Source organism: Mytilus galloprovincialis, chromosome 6, assembly GCF_965363235.1.
Source record: "Mytilus galloprovincialis chromosome 6, xbMytGall1.hap1.1, whole genome shotgun sequence".
NCBI lineage: Eukaryota > Metazoa > Mollusca > Bivalvia > Mytilida > Mytilidae > Mytilus > Mytilus galloprovincialis.
Window position 1 is genome coordinate 88,121,515 of NC_134843.1, and position 24,728 is coordinate 88,146,242.

The 24,728-nt window shown below is 32.1% G+C and overlaps 1 protein-coding gene across 1 annotated transcript in view; it reads right to left on the bottom strand.

Annotated features, from left to right (window-relative positions):
• The window catches only part of LOC143081059 (uncharacterized), a 78,911-nt gene that overhangs the window by 10,664 nt on the left and 43,519 nt on the right, over positions 1–24,728 (bottom strand). Inside the window, exons 15-17 of the mRNA XM_076257295.1 lie at positions 15,610–15,639; positions 3,609–3,638; positions 2,215–2,436 (exon numbers count right to left, since the gene is read on the bottom strand). Coding sequence (XP_076113410.1) covers positions 2,215–2,436; positions 3,609–3,638; positions 15,610–15,639 — 282 coding nt within the window. The remainder of the gene's footprint in view (positions 1–2,214; positions 2,437–3,608; positions 3,639–15,609; positions 15,640–24,728) is intronic.

Below are 24,728 nucleotides of genomic sequence, written 5' to 3' on the forward strand. Positions count from 1 at the left end.
ATACTCATCACGTTGTCACTAATTTACCACAGTTGCAATAAAATGGTGGAGAGAGCTTTTGCGTTTACTAGGCACCGTAACAACAAAGCGAAAAATGCGTCTTATGCGTCGAAACATTTACGAAACATGAACACTGTGTTGTTTTGTAGGACGTAACACCTCTTCTTATCATGTTATTAGATAGGCCATTCTTTGTAATCCCATATTAAATTTACACGGGCTTCATGCGGTCGCTTTCAACTATTTTTGTTTTTATTAATTGCATAAATTTAAAAAAGCCTTAGTCCCCTTCATATGTTTTTCAGTGCAATGATATTGATCTAGTAAAAAGCCGGTTTACTTTCCTTAATTTATCAACCTGCCTGTTTCTGTTTTTGTAATGAACTATAGTTTTTTTTGTTAATTTAAGGGAACGACATTTTAATTTTAAGGAGTTAAAGGTGCTATGTTTCTCCTTTAATTAATTTTTTTTCCCAACAATTTTAAAACTTTTTCTTGTCGCGAAAATATTTTGTTTGTTTGTTTGAAAAATTTAATTGAATAATAACACTCTCAATCAGAAAATTGTCTTCGTTCTTCTCCTTGATCAAAATATTTTGGAAATAAGAATATTTGTTTTAGCCTTTTTTCATTGTTAAATGGCTGTTCTCTTAGTTATGTCAAAACACATTGTTTTTTTTTACCCAATTTTACTGTGAACTTTTACAAAACAATTAAAATTCTATGATGTGCAATGACATCGGTCGTTTCGGCTGATAACATGTAGATCTTAGAATTGTCAACGGTTGAAGAGAATCCTTTAAATCTGTATGAGTTGTATACAATTTCAGTTCATAGTTTTTCCACTTCTTGTCGCAATCAGTTTTGTACTTGGTTAAATACTTTTATATTCAAATTATTAATGACACAATTCTATGAAATACTAGACAAATTTATAGATACAAAGTTGTAGTGACAGTTTGGATGTAATGACACACATCGATATTCCCGGCCATTATAGGTTAATTTTCTATATAGATTTAGATACAAGTCACACAAGTGGGAGATTAAGCTAGCCATAAAACCGGATTGAATCAGCCATTTCTACATGAGAAAATGCCTGCACCATGTCAGGAATATAACAGGTTGTTTTTTTTATGTTCTTGAGCTTTTGATTTTGTCAATTGATAAGTACGGGGCGTCGAACGGGACTCTTGTGGTTTTGTACTCGAAATTCAGTTTTGTTCAACAAAAATGAGTTCAGTTTAACAAAATTTGTAGTATACTACAAATCTAAATTTTGTCATACAAAATTATCTTTCAGTGGACAAAAGTTTCTTTTGTCATGACAAAATTCATTTTTGTATCCCAGACTTGACTTTTGATACCTAATTTGAAAATTGGGCGACAAAAGTCAATTTTGTATGAAAATTAGTTAAGTTTGGATTCTATGAACTAATTTGCATACAAAATTGACTTTTATGAGACAAAATTGACTTTTGTGAGACAAAATTGACTTTTGTGAGACAAACTTGACTTTTGTGAGACAAACTTGACTTTTGTGAGACAAAATATTTTGTCTCAAAAAAGTAAATTTTGTCGTCACAAAAGTAAATTTTGTCGTCACAAAATTGAATTGTGTCTCACAAAATTGAATTTGGTTCACAAAATTGAATCTTGTCTCACAGAATTGACCTTTGTGTTTTAATTTCCATATCAGGTAACAAAAGTCAATTTTGTATGCAAATAAGTTTATATTTCCATACCTTTTTGACAAAATTGACTTTTGTCATGACAAAATTGACTTTTGTCATGACAAAAATGAATTTTGTCTACAAAAATGAAATTTGTCTACAGAAATGAAATTTGTCTACAAAAAAGAATTTTGTCATTACAAAATTGAAGTTCTCATAAAACAAGTCTGTATTACATAGTTTTGTAAGACAAAAATGATTTTGTTATGACAGAATTGAATTTTGTATACACAAAATTGATTTTGATTACAAAAAGTGCAAGTCCCATTCGGCGCCCCGTAATAAGGGACTTTCCGTTCCTTGAAGTTCGGTATCTTTGTTATCGTACTTTTTCGGACGCTTATGAGGTTTTTGCTGGCCACAACAATCTACTCTATTGACTTTTTTTTACTGAACACAACAACTGCTCTATTGAGATTTTAATGACCCCAACAATCTACCCGGTTAAATAGTTTCGGACATATATAACGTTTTTACTGACCACAACAATCTACTCTGTTGATGAATACCACTCCTTTGATTTTCTCTTCCTTTGGCAACTGTACAGTCCAATATGGATTTTGTCCCCGCTGAGTTTCAACTAGGGAGTCAGTAACTCCATCCATGCCATTTTGAGACACATAAGCGTAACGTCTCGCCCATGAGCTTTGTTTTGCTTCTAGACCAAGTGCTAAGTCTTCGCCCAATAACAAATCGTCATCTGCTGTTAAAAGACATATAATACACATGTCATTGAATCCATTAAAGCTCTATTTAAATCCACGATTGTTTCCATAGCTTCGTCATACGAATACATAGGCTTAATATCCATTAGACTGGTTTTTGATTTTTGGTGTTTAAACGCCACTTTTAAGCACCGCATTTAGCCTATTTCGTGGAGGTCAGTTTTTATTGGTGGCTGGAGTGCCCGGGGAAAACCACCGACCTTCCATAGGAAAAACTGACATTCCTAGACAATAATGATTGGAGTCGAGAGAGGGGTTCGAACTCACAACCTCAGTGTTGACTAGCTAGTGATTGCAGTCGTAACTACTAAGACCACTCGGCCACCGAGCCTCCCCCCCCCATATATCCATTAGAAACTATTTTAAGACAAGACTATCAATCTCTAGTATATGAACTATTCATGCCTTGACACCATCACACTTTACAATAGCTAAGCCAACAACAGCTATAAGAGTCTATGATCTAAGCCAACAACAGCTATAAGAGTCTACAATCTAAGCCAACAGTAGCTATAAGAGTTCTATATGCAGTATATGGGACTGTCATTTACGCCTCTAGTTAAAGTGATTTAAAAATTTCCGTTAACGTAATTAATGCCAACCGGAACAACCTGAAATTTATCAATGCTTTTTTCCTAAATATGAATGCTAATGTCTTAAAGAGAAATAGGGAAAACATTTAAATCTGAATAGACAGTTAAAATACTTATTCAAATACTACTAAGTAAGATGAATTGTCAGGCGAAACTGAGCGAGACAAACATGATTTAGTGCAAAACGACGGTAGAGAAATTCAAAAGGGCATGGCAGACAGGCAATTTTTATGTATGAATAAAATCACTATACGGTCTACACAAATGCTTTGTAAAAAAGTAAATAAAAATTATTTGTTACAAAGAGTTTACATAGCTATAGCTAAACAAATATATGTATAAAAACCAATATTTTACCATTATTGTTAAAAATGTCCCATATGCTTTACTTTTCATCTACTGTAGTACTTAAGAAGATTTTGTGAACTAGATGAATCCATTTTAAAATGATCGAATGCACTTTTTATTCGTCAAAATAGGCAGATCGTTCATATTTTGACTACATTAACATGATAGTATCGAAATTCATTTAAAATATTGTATTACTTGACACATACCAGACCTCTTTGCTCTCTTTAACACTTGCACTGAAAGGAACAAAAAAATGAATTATTTCCTAAATTTTAAAAGCCTTGAACATGATTGAAACACAGACTTTCAGTACCGTTCTACTGAATTCGGCTGTGCATGTTGTTACATGTAATATAGATAAATCACAAGCTTATAGTTCGAATAGCGCCCCTTTCAAAATTTCTAAAATTTTATATTACTAACCAACTTACCGGGTAAAACCTAAGGATAATTCGGAGACTTAATATACATACACCTTATCATCTTGAATCGAGAAATCATATGTATTGTTCTAATGTTGTACTGTTACATCGCTATTCCAGGTTGTCGCCTTCAAGCACGCTTATAGCCAACACAGTCTAAATGTGCCTCTCAAAAGTCAGGAGCCTAAAGTTCATTAGTTGTCATTGGTTTATGTCTGTGAAATAATTTTTTCGCGTTAGGATATCTCAATTGAACTTTTTTTAAAAATTTTTCATCGAAGAACCTTTTTTAACCGACTATACGTTAATGTTTTTCTCATTATTGAAGGACGTACAGATGCATGCCGGTAACTATTTACTTCCTTGTTTTGATAGTTGTCTCATTGGTAATCATCCCACATATTCTTATTCTTAAATTTACGCACGGGACTAAGACTTTCTTTTTTATTGTCACTGGTTACTGCTGATGACGTCAGATTGATTGATTGATTTTTGTTTGCTTTACGTCCAGTGGCAAATATTTCATGCATGTTCAAGACGAGAACAAGTTAACAATAAATACAATAGGTATGTCTTGTCATAATGGAGGCCATTCGGGATGATGGTAGGGAAAATTAGAACTGCCACTGGAAAATGAAGGTATATTGGATTGGGACAGAAATATTGCCTTGCAACAGCTCACCTACTGACCCCTCAAAGAGTTGTTACAAGTGTTCTTAAAGTTCAAAGAGCGTGGCACTCTCTTTTCACAAGTCACGATGACGTCAGAAAAAAATCTTTCATTATATAACTTCTTAAGTGATATTGTGGTTCATTGGTAGACATTTATCTAAGTAGAAACTATTTCTAAAAATAACGGGGTTGTCAATTTAGGTTGATTTTGAAAGAGAGAGAAGTCACTAAACGAACAACACAATTGGTTAGTAGATTAAAACTGACAATGTCAATGGCGTGCTAAGCTAACGCCCTTTAGAGCACGTGCCGCTCTCCTGCATCATCGATTTTTTTTCGTCTGTTTTTCTGGTGAAACGTTTCAGCTTTTCCTAAGCGCAGTGTTTTTTTTTTTGTTTTATAAAAAGACGTAACATCATTTCTAACCGTGTATTAAAATAAACCACGCCTACAAATACCATAAGAAATATACAGGGTCTCCACGCAGACGCTTTAAGCCAATCATCTTTCTAGAAATGTATAGGAGGTAAGATAAATATCAAAATAATAGCCATAAAATTTAAATAAGACAATTACAACTACAAAAGAAGATAGTTGTACGATTTGGGGGAAATGAATTGAAAAAGTTTAGCAATTCATCAGACCAATACAAAGCAACAAAAACAACACAAAACTATAAGAAACACTTAAGAAATAAAGTACAGATCAATGAGTTTTTACAGTTACAGAGGGCTATTTCAAACTAAGCTTTATAAATAGAATATTGTTTTTTCAAATGAAAATCAATCAGTACACATTTACCGGATACATTGTAAAATGTCAAAAACAATTTAAGAAATTCATGACCTTACGCAATACATAAATATAAGTATCGGCTGGATACAGGATCAATTTAGAAAAGCATGACCTTACGCAACACAAACATATAAGTATCGGCTGGATACAGAATCAATTTAAGAAAAGGATGACCTTACGCAATACAAAAATATAAGTATCGGCAAGATACAGGATCATAAGTGTTAAAACTGTTTAGGGATAAATATTTAGCTAGAAGTGATAAATATAATATTCAAAACTCTAATTACAATGTTGAATTTATAACCATCAGAATAACGGATTGATATAAGTACATGAAGTGTAACTACAATTGGTAAAGATTACTTATAATTAATTTGAGAATGAGAAAAAAGTAAAATCACAACAGTACTGATCTCAGAGGAAAATCTAATCGGAAAATCCATACACATGGCCAAATCAAATGACAAAACACATCAAACACAAATGAACAATTAAACCTGGTTTTATAGCGCTAAACCTCTCACTTTGATGACAGTCTCATCAAATTCCGTTATATTTACAATGATGCGTGAACTAAACAGACATAATAAATAAAATAGTCAAAATATGGGTACAGCAGTCATCATCGTGTGACAATTTTAAAAGGAACAATTTAACAGAACACAAAAACATCTATCTACAAACACATTCATTGATTCGCGTGTCTGACGTCAGAAAATTTTATACGTCACATATATTTGTCGTTCAATGTTTATACAAACAATTTTAAAATTTCACATGGGCATGAAAACGATGGTATGATACTTATCAACACCGCAAAAATTGCATAAGACATGTATTGGCAAGATTTTGTTGAGTGTTGCTATTTGGACAAAAGTACAATACTTGTCAAATGACATACTAATTTATTTAATCAGTCGAATAAAAATCGAACTACATGAAACCAGTTGTTTGTTTCGCCATACTGATGTAGCTTGTGGGTAGGTAGATTATTGATAGCCTTATCAAATGCCTTGAAAAAAGTTATTAGGTATTCTTGTGGTAGTTGTTGTTAGATGTAAGATATTAAGGGTCATTGTAGAACCTTCAACAATGTGCAAAACTAATAGAGGAAGCTAACGCCAAGTAATGTTGCATTTAAATTGTATAGGTTTGTGTTACATTTAGTTCTTTTTTACCCGAGCCTTTATAAAAGAGGGACGAAAGATACCAGAGGGACAGTCAAACTAAGAAAATCTGTGCATATGATATAAGCGTTGTCTGACGAATCGTGGAGTAGTAATCTAGCTATTCTTTGAATTGTGGTATATTACTCCCATCTAATCGTGTATGCAGTCAATACTGCTGCCAGCTTCAGTACGTTGTGCTACATTGTCTTCTTTGTATTTCCAAAACAGCTTTCTTATTTCTCGATTGGTTTTGCTCTTCAGTTCTATTTATGTAGTAGCATCTCTATTTCCCCCAGATATCCTACCGTTTTTTGTATGCTCTGTAGTATTTTTTTAATATCTGCCCCGAAAGATGACTTGTCTCCTTTTGATCGGCAGTAAAATCCTTGCCAATGTAGGGCGTCAACTTTTGATTATACCGAGGAAAAGGTCAAAATACACATAGACCAGAACTAAATTTTATATATACGCCAGACACGCGTTTCGTCTACAAAGGACACTCATCAGTGACGCTCGAATCCAAAAAAGTAAAAAAAAAAAAAAATCCAAATAAAGTACGAAGTTGAAGAGCATTGAGATCCAAAATTCCTAAAAGTGTTACCAAATACAGCTAAGGTAATCTATACCTGAGGTATTAAAATGGTATTAATTTATTACTTTATTATATGCATGGCTTATTAGAATAGGAGTTACTGAGTGACAGCACATCACCAAAATATCTGAAAGTGAAATTTCAAGATGCCCTTTTTTTTGCCGTTCAGGAAGTTCTGTATGAACAAAAACGTTGGCCAGTAGTGCTGCACAATTAGTACCCAGTGATATATCAATTCTCTGCAACATTAGTCTTGATAAATCAACATTGCAGTATCTGTTGTCGGAATTAGTCTCGTTATTTTTTTTCTACTTATCCTGAGATTTCTATGACACATATACACTTCTTCAATTGTATAAAACAGGCTCTTTTTATTCACGTAGTCGATAATTCAAAAAAGTTATGGACAATAATGGGGGGGGGGGGGGCAATAATGGTATCAGACTTAGAAAAGGTTTTAATACTATTGTAAAACTGTCAAAAAATCATGGACAATAATGGTATCAGACTTAGAAAAGGTTTTAATACTATTGTAAAACTGTCAACAAATCATGGACAATAGTGGTATCAGACTTAGAAAAGGTTTTAATACTATTGTAAAACCGTCAACAAATCATGCACAATAGTAGTATCAGACTTAAGAAAGGTTTTAAAACTATTGTAAAACTGTCAAAAAATCATGGACAATAACGGTATCAGACTTAGAAAAGGTTTTAATACTATTGTAAAACTGTCAAAAAATCATGGACAATAATGGTAACAGACTTAGAAAAGGTTTTAATACTATCGTAAAACTGTCAAAAAATCATGGACAATAATGGTATCAGACTTAGAAAAGGTTTTAATACTATTGTAAAACTGTCAAAAAATCATGGACGATAATGGTATCAGACTTAGAAAAGGTTTTAATACTATTGTAAACCGTCAAAAAATCATGGACAATGGTGGTATCAGATTTATAAAAGGTTTTAATACTATTGTAAACCGTCACAAAATCATGGACAAAAGTGGTATCAGATCTAGAAAAGGTTTTAATACTATTGTAAAACTGTCAAAAACTCATGGGAAATAGTGCTATCAGACTTAGAAAAGGTTTTTATTTAATTGTAAACTGTCAACAAATCATGAGCAATAGAAGTATCAGATTTAAAAAAGGTTTTAATACTTTTGTAAAACCGTCAACAAATCGTGGACAATAATGGTATCAGATTTAGAAAAGTGTTTAATACTATTGTAAAACCGTCAACAAATCATGGGGAAATTATGGACAATAATGCTATCAGACTTAGAAAAGGTTTTGATACTGTTGTAAAACCGTCAACAAATCATGGACACTAGTGGTATCAGACTTTGAAAAGGTTTTAATTCTATTGTTAACCTGTCAAATAAACAGCTGCACCATGAGCGCATGATACGCCCGACGTCTTGTGTGGAAGTTTTATGCAATAATCATAAATTGTTTCTGAGAAAGTTTTTAGCAATTACCATTTATTGCCTTTGAGACACGGCGGGACATGAGAAACCCCTCAACCCTGTTTTTTTTTTTTTACAATTATCACTAAAATGAAATTTTGAATCAAACCAAAAAGTATACAGATCTTTAGATTAATATAACAAAGAAGTGTGTAAAGTTTGAAGCAATAATCATAAATCGTTTTTGAGATACGGCACGACATGTAAAAACCCCCTCCCCCTTTTTTTACAAAATACTCAAAAACTCAAAAATGAAATTTTGAATCATCACCAAAAAGTATACAGATCTTTAGATTAATATAACAAAAAAGTGTGTAAAGTTTTAAGCAATAATCATAAATCGTTTTTGAGATACGGCGCGACATATAAAAAACCCTCCCCCTTTTTTACAAAATACTCAATAACTCAAAAATAAAATTTTGAATCATCACCAAAAAGTATACAGATATTAAGATTAATATAACTAAGAAGTGTGTAAAGTTTTAAACAATAATCAAGAATCGTTTTTGAGATACGGTGCGACATGTGAAAAAAAAAAACACATGTTTAGTTACAAAGTGCTGTAACTCAAAAAGTTTAAATCTTATTTTCACCAAAAAGTATACAGATCATTTGACCATCATAAAAAACAACTATATTAAGTTTCAAGAAATTTAGATAAGTCGTTCTCGAGTAATGGTGCGACATGTTTACGCCGGACAGACAGACGAACAGACAGACAGACGGACGGACGGACGGACGGACACCGGACATTTGTATACCATAATACGTCCCGTCAAAATTTTGACGGGCGTATAAAAATCATGGCCAATAATGGTATCAGACTTAGAAAAGGTTTTAATACTATTGTAAAATTGTAAAAAAATCATGGACAATAGTAGTATCAGATTTAGAAAAGGTTTGAATACTATTGTAAAACAGTCAAAATATCATGGACAATGGTGGTATCAGTATATGTAAAGGTTCTAATACTATTGTAAAACCGTCAACAAATCATGAACGATAATGGTATCAGACTTAGAAAAGGTTTTAAAACTATTGTAAAACTGTCAAAAAATCATGGACGATAGAGGTTTAAGACTTGGAAAAGGTTTCAATACTATTGTAAAACTGTCAACAAATCATGGACAATAGAGGTTTCTGACTTAGGAAAGGTTTTAATACTATTGTAAACCTGTCAAAAAATCATGAACGATAATGGTTTCAGACTTAGAAAAGGTTTTAATTCTATTGTAAACCTGTCAAAAAATCATGGACAATAGTGGTATCAGACTTAGGAAAGGTTTTAATACTATTGTAAACCTGTCAAAAAATCATGGACGATAATGGTATCAGACTTAGGAAAGGTTTTAATACTATTTTAAACTGTAAAAAAATCATGGACAATAGTGGTATCAGACTTAGGAAAGGTTTTAATACTATTGTTAACCTGTCAAAAAATCATGGACGATAATCGTATCAGACTTAGAAAAGGTTTTGATACTGTTTTAAAACCGTCAACAAATCATGGCCAATAGTGATATGAGATCTAGAAAAGGTTTTGATACTTTTGCAAAACTGTCCAAAAATCATGGACAATAGTAGTATCAGATTTAGAAAAGGTTTGAACACTATTGTACAACAGTCCAAATACCATGGACAATAGTGGTATCAGACTTAGAAAGGTTTTAAGACTTTTGCAAAACTGTCAAAAAATCATGGACATTAAGAGGTTTAAGAATTGGAAAAGGTTTTTATACTATCGTAAACTGTCAACAAATCAAGGACAAAAGTGGTATCAGACTAAGACAAGGTTTTAATACTATTGTAAAACTGTCAACAAATTATGGACAATAGAGGTTTAAGACTTGGAAAAGGTTTAAATACTATAGTAAACCGTCAACAAATCATGGACAATAAAGGTATCAGACTTAGAAAAGGTTTTAATACTATTATAAACCGTCAAAAAATCATGGACAAAAGTGGTATCAGATTTAGAAAAGGTTTTAATAATATTGTAAACAGTCACAAAATCATGGACAATAGTGGTATCAGACTAAGAAAAGGTTTGAACACTATTGTACAACAGTCCAAATACCATAGCAATAGTGGTATCAGACTTAGAAAGGTTTTAAGACTTTTGCAAAACTGTCAAAAAATCATGGACATTAATGGTATCAGACTTAGAAAAGGTTTTAAAACTACTGCGAAACTGTCAAAAAATCATGGACGATAGAGGTTTAAGACTTGGAAAAGGTTTTAATACTATTGTAAAAGTGTCAAAAAATCATGGACAACAGAGGTTTAAGACTTGGAAAAGGTTGTAATACTATTGTAAACTGTCAAAAAATCATGGGGAGTAGTTGTATCAGACATAGGAAAGGTTTTAATACTATTTTAAACCTGTCAAAAAATCATGGACGATAATGGTATCAGACTTAGAAAAGGTTTGAATACTATTGTAAAACCGTCAAAAAATCATGGACGATAATGGTATAAGACTAAGAAAAGGTTTTAATACTATTGTAAACCGTCACAAAATCATGGACAAAAGTGGTATCAGATCTAGAAAAGGTTTTAATACTATTGTAAAACTGTCAAAAACTCATGGGAAATAGTGGTATCAGACTTAGAAAAGGTTTTTATACTCTTGTAAACTGTCAACAAATCATGGACAAAAGTGGTAACAGACTAAGAATAGGTTTTAATACTATTGTAAAACTGTCAACAAATCATGGACAATAGAGGTTTAAGACTTGGAAAAGGTTTTAATACTATAGTAAACTGTCAAAAATTCATGGACAATAATGGTATCAGACTTAGAAAAGGTTTTAATACTATTGTAAACCGTCACAAAATCATGGAGAATTGTGATATGAGATCTAGAAAAGGTTTTGATACTATTGTAAAACTGTCAAAAACTCATGATAAATAGTGGTATCAGACTTAGAAAAGGTTTTTATACTAATGTAAACTGTCAACAAATCATGCACAAAAGTGGTATCAGAATAAGACAAGGTTTTAATACTATTGTAAACTGTCAAAAAATCATGGACAATAGTGATATGAGATCTGGAAAAGGTTTTGATACTATTGTAAAACTGTCTAAAAATCATGGGAAATATAGGTATCAGACTTAGAAAAGGTTTTTGTCGAGCCTGCAACTTTTGTTGCAGAAAGCTCGACATAGGGATAGTGATCCGGCGGCGGCGGCGGCTACGGCGGCTACGGCGGCGGCGTTAGCTAACTTCTTAAAAGCTTTATATTTTAGAAGGTGGAAGACCTGGATGCTTCATACTTTGTATATAGATGCCTCATGTTACGAAGTTTCTGTCAGTCACATGTCCAATGTCCTTGACCTCATTTTCATGGTTCAGTGACCACTTGAAAAAAAAGTTCAAATTTTTTGTAATGTTGAATTCTCTCTTATTATAAGTAATAGGATAACTATATTTGATATGTGCGTACCTTGCAAGGTTCTCATGTCTGTCAGACAGTTTTCACTTGACCTCGACCTCATTTCATGGATCAGTGAACAAGGTTAAGTTTTGGTGGTCAAGTCCATATCTCAGATACTATAAGCAATAGGGCTAGTATATTCAGTGTATGGAAGGACTGTAAGGTGTACATGTCCAACTGGCAGGTGTCATCTGACCTTGACCTTATTTTCATGGTTCAGTGGTTATAGTTAAATTTTCGTGTTTTGGTCTGTTTTTCTCATACTATATGCAATAGGTCTACTATATTTGTTGTATGGAACGATTGTAAGGTGTACATGTCTAGCGGGCAGATGTCATGTGACCTTGACCTCATTTTCATGGTTCAGTGGTCAAAGTTAAATTTTTGTGTTTTGGTCTGTTTTTCTCATACTATATGCAATAGGTCTACTATATTTGTTGTATGGAACGATTGTAAGGTGTACATGTCTAGCGGGCAGATGTCATGTGACCTTGACCTCATTTTGATGGTTCAGTGGTCAAAGTTAAATTTGTGTGTTTTGGTCTGTTTTTCTCATACTATATGCAATAGGTCTACTATATTTGTTGTATGGAACGATTGTAAGGTGTACATGTCTAGCGGGCAGATGTCATGTGACCTTGACCTCATTTTCATGGTTCAGTGGTCAAAGTTAAATTTTTGTGTTTTGGTCTGTTTTTCTCATACTATATGCAATAGGTCTACTATATTTGTTGTATGGAACGATTGTAAGGTGTACATGTCTAGCGGGCAGATGTCATGTGACCTTGACCTCATTTTCATGGTTCAGTGGTCAAAGTTAAATTTGTGTGTTTTGGTCTGTTTTTCTCATACTATATGCAATAGGTCTACTATATTTGTTGTATGGAACGATTGTAAGGTGTACATGTCTAGCGGGCAGATGTCATGTGACCTTGACCTCATTTTCATGGTTCAGTGGTCAAGTTTCTATCTAATACTATATGCCATAGGTCAACTATATTTGGTGTATGGAAATATTTTATGATCTTTATGTCAGTCGCACAGGTTTTATTTGATCGTGACCTCATTTTCACGGTTCATTTTTTGCACAGTGTTAAGTTTTTGTGTTTTGGTCTATTTTTCTTAAACTATATAAGTAATAAGTCAACTATATATGTTGTATAGAAGCATTGTTAGCTGTACATGTCTGCCTGGCATGGTTCATCTGACCTTGACCTCATTTTCAAGGTTCATTGGTCTATGTTTAGTTATCTTGGTTAATGTTAAGTTTATGTGACAGTTGTTATAAAGCTTAGCTTTATACTAAGGACTATCAACATAATATCAGTGATTAGTATAGAAGGCGAGACATTTCAGCGTGTGCACTCTTGTTATACTATTGTAAACTGTCAACAAATCATGGATAAAAGTGGTATCAGACTAATAATAGGTTTTAACACTATTGTAAAACTGTCAACAAATCATGGACAATAGAGGTTTAAGACTTGGAAAAGGTTTTAATACTATAGTAAACTGTCAAAAAATCTTGGACAATAATGGTATGAGACTTAGAAAAGGTTTTAATACTATTGTAAACCGTCACAAAATCATGGACAATAGTGGTATCAGATCTAGAAAAGGTTTTGATACTATTGTAAAACTGTCAAAAAATCATGGACGATAGAGGTTTAAGAATTAGAAAAGGTTTGAATACTATTGTAAATCCGTCAAAAAATCATGGACGATAAAGGTATAAGACTAAGAAAAGGTTTTAATACTATTGTAAACCGTCACAAAATCATGGACAAAAGTGGTATCAGATCTAGAAAAGGTTTTAATACTATTGTAAAACTGTCAAAAACTCATGGACGATAGAGGTTTAAGACATGGAAAAGGTTTAATACTATTGTAAACTGTCAAAAAATCATGGACAATAGTGGTATCAGACTTAGGCAAGGTTTTAATACTATTGTTAACCTGTCAAAAAATCATGGAAGATAATGGTATCAGACTTAGAAAAGGTTTTGATACTTTTGCAAAACTGTCAAAAAATTATGGACAATAGTAGTATCAAATTTAGAAAAGGTTTGGATACTATTGTAAAACAGTCCAAATATCATTAACAATAGTGGTATCAGACTTAGAAAAGGTTTTAATACTTATGCAAAACTGTCAAAAATCATGGACAATAGTAGTATGAGATTTAGAAAAGGTTTTTATACTATTGTAAACTGTCAACAAATCATGGACAAAAATGGTATCAGACTAAGACAAGGTTTTAATACTTTTGTAAAACTGTCAACAAATTATGGAAAATAGAGTTTTAAGACTTGGAAAAGGTTTTAATACTATAGTAAACCGTCAACAAATCATGGACAATAAAAGTATGAGACTTATAAAAGGTTTTAATACTATTATAAACCGTCAAAAAATCATGGACAATAGTGGTATCAGATTTAGAAGAGGTTTTAATAATATTGTAAACCGTCACAAAATCATGGACAATAGTGGTATCAGATCTAGAAAAGGTTTTGATACTATTGTAAAACTGTTACAAACTCATGGGAAATAGTGGCATCAGACTTAGAAAAGGTTTTTATACTATTGTAAACTGTCAACAAATCATGGACAAAAGTGGTTTAAGACTTGGAAAAGGTTTAAATACTAGTGTAAACTGTCAAAAATTCATGGACAATAGTAGTATCAGATTTAGAAAAGGTTTTAATAATATTGTAAACCGTCACAAAATCATGGACAATAGTGGTATCAGATCTAGAAAAGGTTTTGATACTATTGCAAAACTGTTTAAAACTCATGGGAAATAGTGGCATCAGACTTAGAAAAGGTCTTTATACTATTGTAAACTGTCAACAAATCATGCACAATAGAGGTTTAAGACTTGGAAAAGGTTTTAATACTAGTGTAAACCGTCAAAAATTCATGGACAATAGTAGTATCAGACTTTTAGAAAAGGTTTTAATACTATTGTAAAACTGTCAAAAAACTCATTGTAATAAGTGGTATCAGACTTAGAAAAGGTTTTAATACTATTGTAAAACCGTTAAAAAATCATGGAGGATAATGGTATCAGACTAAGAAGAGGTTTTAATACTATTGTAAAACTGTCAACAAATCATGGACAATAGAGGTTTAAGACTTGGAAAAGGTTTTTTATACTATTGTAAACTCTCAAAAAAATCATGGACCATAGTGGTATCAGACTTAGGAAAGGTTTTAATACTATTGTAATACTGTCAACAAATCATGGACGATAGAGGTTTCAGATTTAGAAAAGGTTTGCATACTATTGTAAAACAGTCAAAATATCATGGACAATGGTGGTATCAGTATAAGAAAAGGTTTTAATACTATTGTAAAACAGTCAAAATATCATGGACAATGGTGGTATCAGTATAAGAAAAGGTTTTAATACTATTGTAAAGCGGTCAACAAATCATGGACAATAGTTGTAGCAGACTTAGAAAAGGTTTTGATACTATTGTAAAACCTGAAAAAAAATCATGGACAATATTATCACATTTGAAAAAGGTTTTTATTAATATTGTTAAACTATCAAGCTTGTGATTGAAGGTTTTGAGGTAGATGAAAAACAATGAAGATATACCTATTCAAAGTAAAATGTTTAAACTTCATATGTACATACCATTACGCTTTGTTCTTCTTATCTCTTTCCCTAAAATACATAATAAAATTATTATAGCTCTACACTTGACTATATCCTATACATATTTGGGTTTGAAATGTTTGTGTTTAAGCGTTCCTGATGAATTTTAATCCAGGAAAGCGCTTTGACGAACAAAGTGTTATTTTTATATATCACTAGATATCCATGAAACAGTTTTAAAATGTGTTTAAAAAATTGTTAAATCTCCTCAAGGAATTGGGGGCGTTAAAGACAAGTTTGGCCAAGAAAATAAAATTTTAGACAACTATTTCAAATTTTCGCATGCGTTTCTTAAATTGCCTCCTCGATGGATGAAACTGTAACAATGTTAGTTTTAAAATAATGTTTTGTTGCTTCTTAAATCAAGATAAAAAAAAACACATGCAAGGAAAAACCCCGATCTTGTATCCGTTTTTGGATTATATCTTTTGCATAGCTTATAAGGTTGCTGAAATGCTTGAGCAATTTCATTTACATTATACAAAAAAATGCACCAGTACGGTAGTACCCTTCTCATGATTTGAAATCCGTTTACTATTATCTACACAATGATTGAATTAACTTCTACACAATATTAGTACAGTTATTTACTTATAAATAAGATTTTTTATTTATTTCATCAGCTCTTCAATGTTTACATATGGTTTTTGATATTCAATACTTTTCTTATTAGTCGTATATATATATTTGAAAAAAAGAACAATTATATTATATATTACTATAAAGATATCATTTGTCACAAGAAAAGAACATGATTTGATCTGCGAATAAAAAGTTGAAAATATGTTTTTAAGATATGACTTTAGCAAAAGAGATGAACTGAACATTAAATCATGCAGACTTTGTTGATGTGTCACAATGAGGTTTGCAATGAGAAAATCTGTTGTTGGTGTCTGTATGTTGTTATTATTTATTGAGAGTGTTAATTAACGTACACTTTCGCTAATCAATATTTGTAATCAGATGTATTATATATAAGCTACTAGTAATCATGTGTGTGAGACATATATATTATTATAGACATAGTTAAGAAATCTACGTGAATAATATCATTAATATGTATAATACAAAGGGAGTGTAATTCTCCAAATCATTCGAATAAAAAGGTGGACCATGAAATATTTCTATAATACTCAATTCTGCTTTATATGACTGTTGATTTATAAAAACAATAAAATTAGTTTCATTTTGAAAGGAAATACTATATTTTACATTTATAATTAAAGTCGTAAATAGTTATCAAAGTTACCAGGATAATAATTTAATACGCCAGGCGCGCGTTTTTTCTATATATGAATCATCAGTGACACTCAGATCAAAAAAGTTATAAAGCCAAACAAGTACAAAGTTGAAGAGCATTGAGGACCCAAAAATTCCAAAAAAGTTGTACTAGATACGGCTAAAGTAATCTATTCCTGAGTTAAGAAAATCCTTAGTTTTTTGAAAAATTCAAAGTTTTGTAACAGGAAATTTATAAAAATGACCATATAATTGATATTCATTTCAACATCGAAGTGCTGACTACTGCGCTTGTGATACCCTCGGGGACGAACCATCCACCAGCAGTGGCATCGACCCAGTGGTTTAAATAGTTATCAAAGGTAAAAAAAAATATGAAACATATATTTTAGATAAGAAAATAGCAGGGAAGTTAATTTGGTGATCGAAATATATATACAATGCATATTGTATATAAAATCCTTGATAAATTATTTACAACTTCGAGTTTGCGCGAAACTATTACATAGCTATGACAGCCCTAACCAGCTTTTAAGGTTAAGGTTGAAGGCTTGAATTTCACCAACATTGTTTTTAGCTAGCTGACATTTTATTTACACCGTGTTGTGTTAGAGTCCATACGTTATGTGAAAAAAAGTCTTGTTGAAATTTCACTTGGTATGTTAGGGGTATATTGAAAATGACCAGTTTCGATGTAACCTTAAATTCAGTCGAAAATAGAAGGGTGGTCCTTCATTTCTATATTCTTTGATTTTTAGAGGGATTTTTCTTTATCGTTAAAAATAACGCACACGGAACATTTTATACCAGTTACGTACGCCAAATACATTTCGGTCCACCACATAAATATTATAATAGTGCCCTCTTTCAATGGGAATTTTAAAGTTAGATGTTCTTTACTTTGCCATCCAGATTTTTGTGTGATCAATCATCTGTATTAAAGAATTTTAAAAACTAAAAAATTGGTTAAGAATTGAATAAAATACAGCACGGGGAGGTCAATTTACATCTTGATGTAATTTTTGTATATTGGTCTTGTAAAACTGGTTTTAACAGTTCTGTATAATATATATATAATGTATATATTTAGTTATTAAACTAATCCAGTTATCAGTAACAAAACACACCGATAACTACAAGGTCATTGTACCTGACCCACAATTTAATTCTGAACGAGTGAATTCCTAAAACTTTTGAATGTAAATTAAGTTGTCTTTTCGTTAATTTAACAATATGATAGTCTGTCTGAGTAGGTTAAAGAGTAACAAGAATGTTTACAATGATGCCCCATTCGTACTATCATTTTCTATGTTTAGTGGACCGTAAAATTGGTGTCAAAACTCTAACTTGGCATTAAGATTAGAAAGATCATATCATAGGGAACATGTGAACTAAGTTTCAAGTTGAGTGGACTTCAACTTCATCAAACTCTACATTGACCAAAAACTTTAACCTGAAGCGGAACAGACGGACGAACGAAAGGACGGACGCACAGACAGGGGAAAACATAATGCCCCTCTACTATTGTAGGTAGGGCATAACAAATAATTTTCTTTTAAGGACGTCTCGATTTTTGTAGATGTATTCTTGGTCTTATCGATCTTTTTACGTTTCAATGTTTACATCTGGATAAGGTCCGTTTTAATTTGCTTACTTCCATTTTTGCCAATCTTTAGTATATATCAACCATTAAAAAAATATTTGAATTGGAAGTCCAGGAATTTATTCGCATAGCAACATTTTAACCCAAATTTACATCAAGCTTCTGTAGTCTGCTGTACTCGTCGATTTCTATTTAAGGAGGTAAATGATGACACTAAATGGAACTTTTGTGTTTATTTCAACTTATTTCAATTTTATTATTTACCAAAACGTTTTCTCGTGACATCGTAATTGCTTTATAAGCATGTTACATATTTCCGTGGAAGGGACTGGGCCAATTGCCGTACCTATTATGTTTTTTTACTTATTTTCCCAAGAAAATTAAAAGTATGGTTTTTGTAAACTGGATAGAATTGGAAAATGCTAGGCAATGAAGTAATTTTATCCTTTGATTTTGCCATTTGATTAGGGACTTTCCGTTTTGAATTTTCCTCGCAGCTCAGTATTTTTGTGATTTTACTTTTAAAATCAAGACTTAAAACTTTGTCCAGACAATTGAACTAAAGGGAACCGATTAATTCAATGGCATGGTTAACATTAGTAGAATACAAGTAGTTTTGACATCAGAGAGTCTTTACTTTTTATTCTTTATACATATATGATATGTATATAAAAAATGTTACTATGTAGCAGTTTTTTCACATTTTTTTCTTCAAAAATCAGATGCTTTGCAATGAATCCTATGGAACATCAATTTCTAGATTGCAACCTGCACAAGGGAAATGTTTGTATATGTTCACTACAAAGAAGTACCTAATGTTGATTTTGTGTGCTCAGAATGAGAAAACACAATAATTTAAATGCCTCTCTCAGATAAATCCATGCACTTATAATTACTCGTAAAAATGACTTAGTATCATGTTACATTGAAAAACTGAAGTTATGTAATAATTATGATTTTTTAATGCAACATACCAAACAAAAATATATAAAGATTAATGCATACCAGTTTGAAGAAGAATGAGTATCTAGTAGCATAAAATATGTGATTTCATATTGAAAAGAACATGGATAAGTAAGATCTGTACCTAGTGTCTTTTTGTTGTTGGGATGTACAAGTACCCGACCAAGTCCACTTGTATTTTTCATCTGATGAGTTAAGCCTTTTTCAACTGATTTATATAGTTCGTTCTTATGTTTTACTGTTAAACCACTGTCCCAGGTTAGGGGAGGGTTGGGATCCCGCTAATATGTTTACCCCGCAACATTCTGTATGTATGAGCCTGTCCCAAGTCAGGAGCATGTAATTCAGTGGTTGTCGCTTGATTATGTGTCACATATTTGTTTTTCGTTCATTTTCACGTTAAAAGGGTCTATGACTAAAGTCTTCATCCCCATTTACTGCAGCACTGTCGTAATACTTAAAATTTCATATTTGGTAAAAATGTGTTTAAAAAGTTGATTTTGTTCTTAAACTAGACATGCTGACAAGAATGTTTGTGCTTATGTGCTACAAGTAAACAATGTTATTTCCAAAAGCACCAACTTAAGTATTCATTTTGCTTACTTTATAATTTTATTTGCAAGGGGGTAAGGTGTACAGCCTTAAAAGCATGAAATAATTGGCATTTATTAACACATGTATAGTAAAAAAAAATCATATACTAGAGATAACCGAGTAAAAAAGATGATTTTATGAAATAATTTGAGATGTGTGATATTTTGAGAGCAAGACATCGATTCTATGCCATTCACTTGTTGTCAACGAAATCTTCTGAAAAAAAGTCCTTATACTTTTAGTGAATTCTAAAATTCTTGTCGAATATTGTAAAAAACAAAATCCCTTGTCACTATCTTTTTTTTTTTTTTTTTTTTTTTTTTATCGTGATTCGCTCTTGAATATAACAATAAATTTGATTTTAACAAAAGCAATCATTGTTTTAGTGCAAATTTTTTTAAACAGGATGTTCGAAATGACAAACTTGTTATGACCCCAATCATCAGAATATATCATGGTTTGCTATGTTGCTCATGATTGGGAAGAATTGTTTAAAGGTGAAATGAAGTCTAACGGATGCAAACAAGCGAATAAAGAACTTACACACTGATTGCTCCAACGTTGGTCAGCAGGTGCAAAAAGCGTCAATTTTGACGATTTTTCGTCCTTTCTCTTGACCCAGAAGACCCAGGGATGCTGGCAAAGGTATCCAGCTGTAGCCTGCATGTAGCTATAGAGTGGACCCTAGTTAACAAATTGACATCAACAGTTGTTGGGTGGGAGTGAATCTGATCTTGGTTTAGTAGTCTACAGAAGGTAATTTGGACCAAAAATACGGAATTTCACGATTTTTTTCGATTTTTGACTTCAAATGGACTTGAAACCGGAAGTAGTCGTTTCCTATGCGTATTTCAAAAATAATAACAATCAGTAGTTATATGGCTGTGGGTTTGCACTATTTTGGCTAGTTTTATGTCTCTGAACTTCCTGTGTAAGACAAAGATGGGAAGCCAACCCCTCCAGAAAACCGAGTTTCAGCCGATTTCAATTTTCCAAGTCCGTATTTGTGCTCGAAATGCAACTTAAGGTAGCACTCCACAGTTAGGTGTGTAGTTTCGCATTTTGGCCCCTGTGGTTTTTCAAATATGAGAGCTAGTGTGCAATAAAATTAATTTTTGGATAGCTGAGTATTAAAATAGCCTTTGTATTGGGTTTATATGAACATCAAGGTTATGTCATGTATGTAATATAGGCTGTTTTCTGTATGACAGTCCGTATTTGCATGTCCCTACCATACATTGGTCCAGCAATTATTGTAATGTTTTTTTCCAACTTTTTATCGCACGAATTTTGTGATTGGATTTTACGAAAAAATGAGGCGAAAGTCACCCATTTTTTATTTGATCATTAGGAAGATTTATGAAAACAGTTTCTAAAAAGGTATCACTCAAAGGCATTAAAAATTCTAGTTTGATCCAAAATTTGGGGGGATATGTGACATGTTCACCCCCCTTTTTGCAATATTTTATGGTAAATAAATGCAGAATGTTGCCATGGATACACATAAAAGGAATTAATTTTCACCCTTTTAACTTTTGAAAATCAAATCTATGGAAGTTACTGATTACATACATATGCACATGTACAACACAAACAGTTAGGTTAATGTATTAGAAATCCAGGAATAGGGGATGATAAAACATTTTGTGGCTCATTTTTTATTTTATTTTCTAACTGTGGAGTGGTACCTTATGGCACATCAGAAAGCACAGAAATGCATTTTTTAAGATAAAATTTACCACAAATCTTTAGTTTTTTATGTTCTTGTTTTAGTTCTGAAGGTAAAAAATCTGCTAGGAATGCAATTTATGTTTATTTTATTGTTTACTGTCCTTAGCAACCAAATATACACATTTTGACACTTAGACATGGTGCGGTCTTAAATTTGTACTCCATTAGCTTTTCCCTTGTAACCAAATATTGCGCGTTATATGATATCCTCAGAATGTATCGCTTTATATTTTTGAACGCGAATAAGTCAAATAAACATTTTTAGCAGGATTTTATATTATATTTTGGCATTAATTAAATTTAATGATGCCAGTACTGTTAGAATTTTATACCCTGCTTGAGAGCTTCTAAACCAAGGTTAGGTATGCTATTTACAGCAAATTTTACCTATAAGTGCTTTCAAATACCTAAAAATTGTACAATTTGTCCTCTTTAAAGGTAATTTTATGATTTTGAATAAGATAAAGGGAAAAGTTTTAGAAATTTACCCCAAAAATGAGACAGACATGAAGTTTTTCACTATGATCCAGCATTTAATTTTAAATCACTTTTTGTCGCTTTTCAACATCAACTGCTAACCTTCATAAAATCTTTGTTACTGAACCAATTTTAAAAACTAAGGTACCATTTTCATCGTAATAGCTATAGTACTGCAACTGACATCGAAAAAGACGCTTAGTTAACGAGTTTAATGGTCCGGAACAACACACGGCTGCAAATTGTTTTAAATGATAGAATAATATCTATATTTTAATTTCCGTCGGGTCGTAAAAAGTTTCTATGGTCACATTTTTGTATTTTATCCCTTTAATGGGGGTACCCCTCAATTTACGGTTTTGGGTAGTTGCTTTAAAATCCAAAAATATATTTTTTGGTTAAATTTCCCGCTATTTTCGTAAATATTTTCTATGCACATATCATCAAGGATCATCGGAATGATGAAGACATAAATATAATACCATCTCCAAGTAAAACTTTCAAACTTAAAGTTGGCTGTTTTTTAGATAGAAATTTAACGCGCTTTTCTTTGAAAACGAGAAAACATATGATTCAAAAACAGTATTTGACATTTGAGAGGACAAAACATATTATTGCGATACTGCATGCAAATTTTGTTGTCCAAACAATTTTGTCAAAAACTCAAAAATAAAAACATCATTTGTACCTTTTTTAATTACGGAAATTTCCTATCCGTCAATCAGCTCCACCATTTATTTTTTCCTTCACAATCAATTTGATAGTTTCGATGTGATAATGTAGATTTTGTAGGAGAACTTAATTTATTTTTGAGTGATTTGAATATATATATAGTAGTTCTTTCGTGTATTTTCTGTAAATAAGTTATATTTTTGTTAATAAAATTTTGACTTTTTATAAAAGTTAACCAAATCCTTCGGATAAGAGGTTTTTCCGGATAACGACTATAGTTGATAGTGTGAAAATTCATTGTATGTCGATGTTTAACCTCAGAGCAATTAATATGCATGCAAGTGGTCGGGGGAAAAGTACTATTGAAGTTTCGCAGAGATTTGGTGTGTGACAAGGTGATGCTAAAACCAACTTCTCTTGATATTCTGCTTTCCTTGGGCGAATCATCAGTGATGTTATGAGACTTGCACCAGAAGGCAAAATTGGAGCGTCTTTAAATAAGATTGATTGATTGTTGGTTGCTTAACGTCCAGTGGCAAATATTTCATGCATCTTCAGAAGAATATTAAAAGAAGAACAACTACTTCACCCTGCCACCAGTGCTCTTATGAGCAATGTCCTCGTTTATGTATTTCTAAGGAAATGATGCCCGCATAGCTTCTTAATAGATATAGGAAGATGTGGTATGAGTGCCAATGATTCAACACACCATCCAAATCACAATTTATAAAAGTAAACCATTATAGGTCACGGTCCGGTTTTCAACACGGAGCCTATGCTCAAAAGTTCATTTGTTAGTTAATTGATGAAAAATAACACAAAGGCGCTTCTGAACCGTATATTGTCCCTAAAGATAACAAAAAATCGTAAATGGCTATTACAAAATCAGTCGTTTCTGTAGCAACATTCGCCCAATTACATTGGGATTGGCAGTGTAGATATATCATGCATATGCATATGGTAATATGGGTCACGAACATTGATCAAAACTTTGTACTCAAATTGCTTTTGTGTTTCCTATGCAAAGGTAAGACTATATCTGACGAGTTTGACAGAATCATGACGGTATTTACGCTCCAGATAACATTTGTACTAAAAACTGTGTTTGCTTTGAACAAACTCTGTCCTGCGCCGAACTTGTTCTTATAAAATAAAGGGAAGTGTCTTGTAATGATTATACGCGTACTGAATCCGCATATTATGACTAAGAGATTGATTCATGTCCCTATTTAATGAATACTTGAGCTAGTGTGTGTCGCTTTTAAAAGTTATATAAGGATCATGACTGATTGTGATTTACAACATTAGAAAATTGGCATTGCATTGTATAATTTTTCATCCTTCCCTTAAAAAATTAATGGGTTAACTTTTTTCACCAGGATTATCCCAATAAAAACTGTTCATGCACCAAACTGACTTTGTTTTACACTCAATTTTTTTTTAAACCTCGCATTCGCCTCGGGTGACTATAGTATATTATGGGTTATAACTGCTCTGTTTAGACTTGGCAAATACACAATATGTATTTATCTATAACTAGATACTAATTTTTACAAAATACACAACCTTTAACATGTTTAAGATGCAAAATTAAAAACACTGTTTCAGCGCTTGAATTTTGTTTTTTTCAAAGATAGAAAAAAATATTGAAATAATTTGATAAACTGGTGTTTTATAGTTTAGAAAATAATCCTGTAATATACTATTGTGAAACACTATACACAATATGAAAGTTTATTGATATGAAAAGGACAAGACCACTTCTTCTTTTGCTATGTCGTAAATGGAAAAAATCAGAAGGTTCCAAATCAACGCCATT